The sequence below is a fragment of the Grammomys surdaster genome, unplaced genomic scaffold, assembly GCF_004785775.1.
Source record: "Grammomys surdaster isolate TR1022 unplaced genomic scaffold, NIH_TR_1.0 181, whole genome shotgun sequence".
Lineage (NCBI taxonomy): Eukaryota > Metazoa > Chordata > Mammalia > Rodentia > Muridae > Grammomys > Grammomys surdaster.
The window spans coordinates 4,440,725-4,444,690 of record NW_021604626.1 but is presented as its reverse complement, the minus strand read 5'-3'; the positions used below and the strand labels follow the sequence as shown (position 1 = coordinate 4,444,690).

Here is a 3,966-nt window from a genome sequence, read left to right as displayed (position 1 = left end):
GAGAGAGAGAGAGAGAGAAAGAGAGAGAGAGAGAGAGAGAGAGAGAGAGAGAGAGAGAGAGAGAGAGAGAGAGAACGAACAAAGTTGGGAGGCAGATGTGAGGGGAGCAGGTCTGGGAAGAGTTGGAAGGCAAAGAGAGTGTGGATATGACCAAAATACATTGTCCAGGTGCATGAAATCCTCAAAGAATAAATATATAGTAGGTAAGATAATTGTTACGAATGCTAAAAATAAAAGACTATTTTAATAAACCAGCAGTAAATCAGGTATGGTGGCCCTCGCCTTTAATCCCGGCACTTGGAAGGCAGGTGGATATCTGGGTTTCGGGACCAGCCTGGTCTACAGAGTGAGTTTTAGGACAGCTAGGGTTACACAGAGAAACCCTGTCTCAATAATAATAACATAATAATAATAATAATAATTAATAATCATCATCTAGCAGTAAGCTCTAAGGACAAATATTCAACAATGTTAATTCCAACCCCACATTCCTCTCATCTTCCCAAGGTCAGCCTCCTGCTGGAGTCTCGGAGGTTAGCATGGATGAAAAGGGGTCAGTCACCACAGAAACCCAGCAAAGCTAGAACAGGTGACCAGAGACTGTGGTGCTGCCTGCTTCTCTGCCTCCTCAAGAAGTGATAGAAGGCACTCAGAGGAGGAAGCTTGAAGGACAGAGGCCCGAGACACAGCCTGGCTGAATTTCACACTGCTCCCAGGAGAGCTTTGCACCATGCTGGCAATTTGCACATTGGGGAGGCGAGTGAGGCTGACAGCTTGTAAGCTGGGCTATTTTAGGGGTTTCAGCTATAAGTCTGGACCCTGTGCTCCCAGAAAGCTGTTCCGTTCCCAGGAAGTCTCTCCCATCTATACAAGGGTTAAAGCATGGACACCAGCCTGCCAGTGTTTATGTGTAAGTCTTCCCAAAGGGCCCCACACCTCAGAGCAGAGCCTGAGGGAGGTGCTGGAGCCACTCCCCTGCCATTGCCAGCTGTGATTCCCCAAGCCTGCTCCATCCAGATAGCTGGAGCCATGGAAAATAGGGATGAGGCTGGGAAGACTCGAACAGTCTGAAGGGCCAGGATTCTCGCCAGTAACTACAGAATCTCTCCTTCCCTTGTGTCAGCTCAGTACCAAGGACTCTACTATATGCACAAAAATCTCTGTGGAGCCACAGAACTGCTCTCCAGCAACTCAATATGTAATGGTCCCATCATGCACCTCTTTCCTGCCCAAAGACTCAGCAAAGGTCTCCAGGTCTTCAAGGGAATCAAGCTATATTCTCCCCTAGAAAAGAAAACTCTCCCCAGCTCGACCACCAGCAGCAAGGGAACTAACTGCTCCACACGCCCATCTGCACACTTACACTCACGCACAGACACAATTGATCACAGTGGGGCAAGTCCCATAGCAACCTAGAGTCCTGTGCAGTCCTCGGTAGACTGGAGCGGCCACAGCAAGGCCATAGCAATCACAAACGGTCTATTATGAAACAATGTAACATTATAACAGATCAAAACACCACTTTTCCGCTCCTCCCCACCCTATCCGCCCAGTTACATCTGTTAAGCAACTGGGCCATACAGAAGGGAGATTCAGGCTGCATTTGTGGAGGCGTAGCACAGCAATTGTTGGAGTGTCCCTGATGCTGTCTGTAGCTTCTTGGCTGAGCGCTGCAGCAACCAGCTTCCTAATAAACACATCCATCTCTCTCCATGCTCCTGGGCTCAAGGATCTTTTCTGACCAACCTGGAAACGGGAATCTATTTTAAGCTCTGATAAATCACATTCCTCGGGCTCAACCAGCCATCAACTTTGTTGATGTTTCCCATGTTTCCCTTGGGGAGCAGGTACCACAGAGGAAATTCTAAAGTAGATCTAAATTTGAAAGAGAAGACCACTCCTAAAGCAGAAAAACAACACTGGCCACAAAAGCTAGAAAACAGCTGCTAACGCCTTTGCCTAAAGAACCCGAACCCGGAGTAGCTCTCAGGAACAGGCACAAACTCAGTGGTACTGTCAGGAAGCAGGATATGACCCTAATGTCAGTGACAAGCAATACTGGTTTTCATGCTGGGAGTGCACACTGGATAGAGGGTTTTGCTTCTGAAAATCTTGACTTACAGGTTACTAAGAAATAAACTACTGGTTAAATCACTTTGATGTGTTTACCCTTCTCAATACCAGACCTTCATCTAAACTAAGCCTAACCCAGCACAGTGTCCCTATTTTGCCCTGAGGCCTCAGCTTTGCTGAGTTCTCCTCTGTAGATGTCTACCTTAAGTCCTGCAAGATCAACATGGGATCACAAAGGCTCATAGCACACAGACTGACAAACCAGGGCACCAGGCTGGTACAGCCCCGACAGCCAATATGGAAAGCAGCTGTTCGGGGCAGAAGGCCCTTAAGACACACTGGGAAATGAAGGGTGACACAGGAGGACAATTTAGAGTACCATTAACCACAGCCAAACGGCTGGGATTTAAAACATACCCACTTAGAACCTTGCATGGTGATAGTAAGCCTCCAACCCAGCTGCAACTTTGCCCATCCACACTGCAGCCTGGCAAGGTTGCAGACCACTCCCTCCAGGGCTGGGCCAACCTTTCCCATTGCCAGCTCCCTGCAGCTAGGTTTCCATACCCAGGCCCTGGAGCCTGCCTCCTGTGCACCTGCAATCTTGATGAACAGTAACTATAGTGTCATGTATACTGCTCAAAGTGTGTGTGTTTGTGTGTGTGAGAGAGGAGGGGGGAGATTATGCAAAGGGCACTCGCCGGTGCCCATTCACACTGGTTGTGCACACTTCACATAATATGGTGGAACATCTGCCGGCCAGGAACCCATGGAGCCTAAAGAGCAGCACTGAGGGTCAAATGGGAAAGCAGCGTCTACGTCTCAGAAGGCAGAAGCCAAGCTGCTGCAAAGCAGCACTATTTTAGAATTCGACTCTGCAGAAACCAGCAGCCGAGCGCCCAGGCTGGCTGAGTGGCTGCGCTCAATTCCTTTCGCCTCCAGATAATCTGAGTCTGGTCTGCACATCTTGAAAGTAACTGGGACTAACACTCCCTAACGCAGTGGAATCACCCTTCGCTCCTTCCGGTGCTCAGCGAGAGATCGACTGGCACCACAGGAAGTTTCTCAGGAAAACAGAGCGCAGTGAAGATGCTGGGGTGCCCTCGCACTAGGCTATGTGCTTCAGCTGCGACCGGCATGACCCCTGACACCTAGGTCCTGAGTACTGCAAACTCAGCCTTGCCAGGCGTTTGGATCCCCTCGACCAAAAAAGCCATACTTTACTGACCCCACAGGTGTGACACTGCCAGGCTGAGTCTCCACCCACAAGAAACCTGGGACCACCACCCTGTGCAGTAAGACCGACTCTGTTTAATCCCCGTTCCCCAAACCAGCTGTTTCCAGAAACACACAGGTGCGGGTCGGGTGTGTCTGGAACCAGTCTGGCCGGTACTCCAGCCTTCAGACCGCGCCCTGTGTCCCTGCATCCCAGTGTCCCCGGTCGATCCTCACCACCGGTGTCCTCGAAGCGCGGGGGCGGGCGATCCCTCAGCACGGCGCTCCAGCCCCCACCGGTCTCGTCCTCCTCCAGTTCCAAGGGATCCGCGGTGTGGGGTAGCGGGGCGGTCCCCGGAGGCGCGGGGCGCTCACGCTCATCGTCCGAGGAGGCGGCCGAGGAGGAGCGCGAGGCTGCGGAGGTGCTGTAGAAGGGGTTCCCGCCGCTGTCCGGGCCCGACTCGCCGAACACATCGTCCGAGATGTGCAGGCTCTCGTAGCGTGCACGGGCTGCCTCCAGCAGCGCCGGAGCCTTCCTCCGCGCGCCCCCGCCGCCCTCGGCCATAGCCCCGGCCGCCGCCCGCGCGCCCACACCCCACAGCGCCTCCCAGCCGCACACGCCGGGCCCGGGACCCCCGCCGCGGCCCGCGGCTCCCCACCAGCGCAGCCCGCAGCACA

General features: G+C 53.0%; 1 protein-coding gene across 1 annotated transcript in view; it reads right to left on the bottom strand.

Annotated features, from left to right (window-relative positions):
- Positions 1 to 3,853, bottom strand: part of Pgbd5 (piggyBac transposable element derived 5) — a 66,759-nt gene extending 62,906 nt beyond the window's left edge. The window contains exon 1 of the mRNA XM_028767795.1: positions 3,526 to 3,853. Coding sequence (XP_028623628.1) covers positions 3,526 to 3,853 — 328 coding nt within the window. The remainder of the gene's footprint in view (positions 1 to 3,525) is intronic.
- Positions 3,854 to 3,966: the final 113 nt, after the last annotated feature.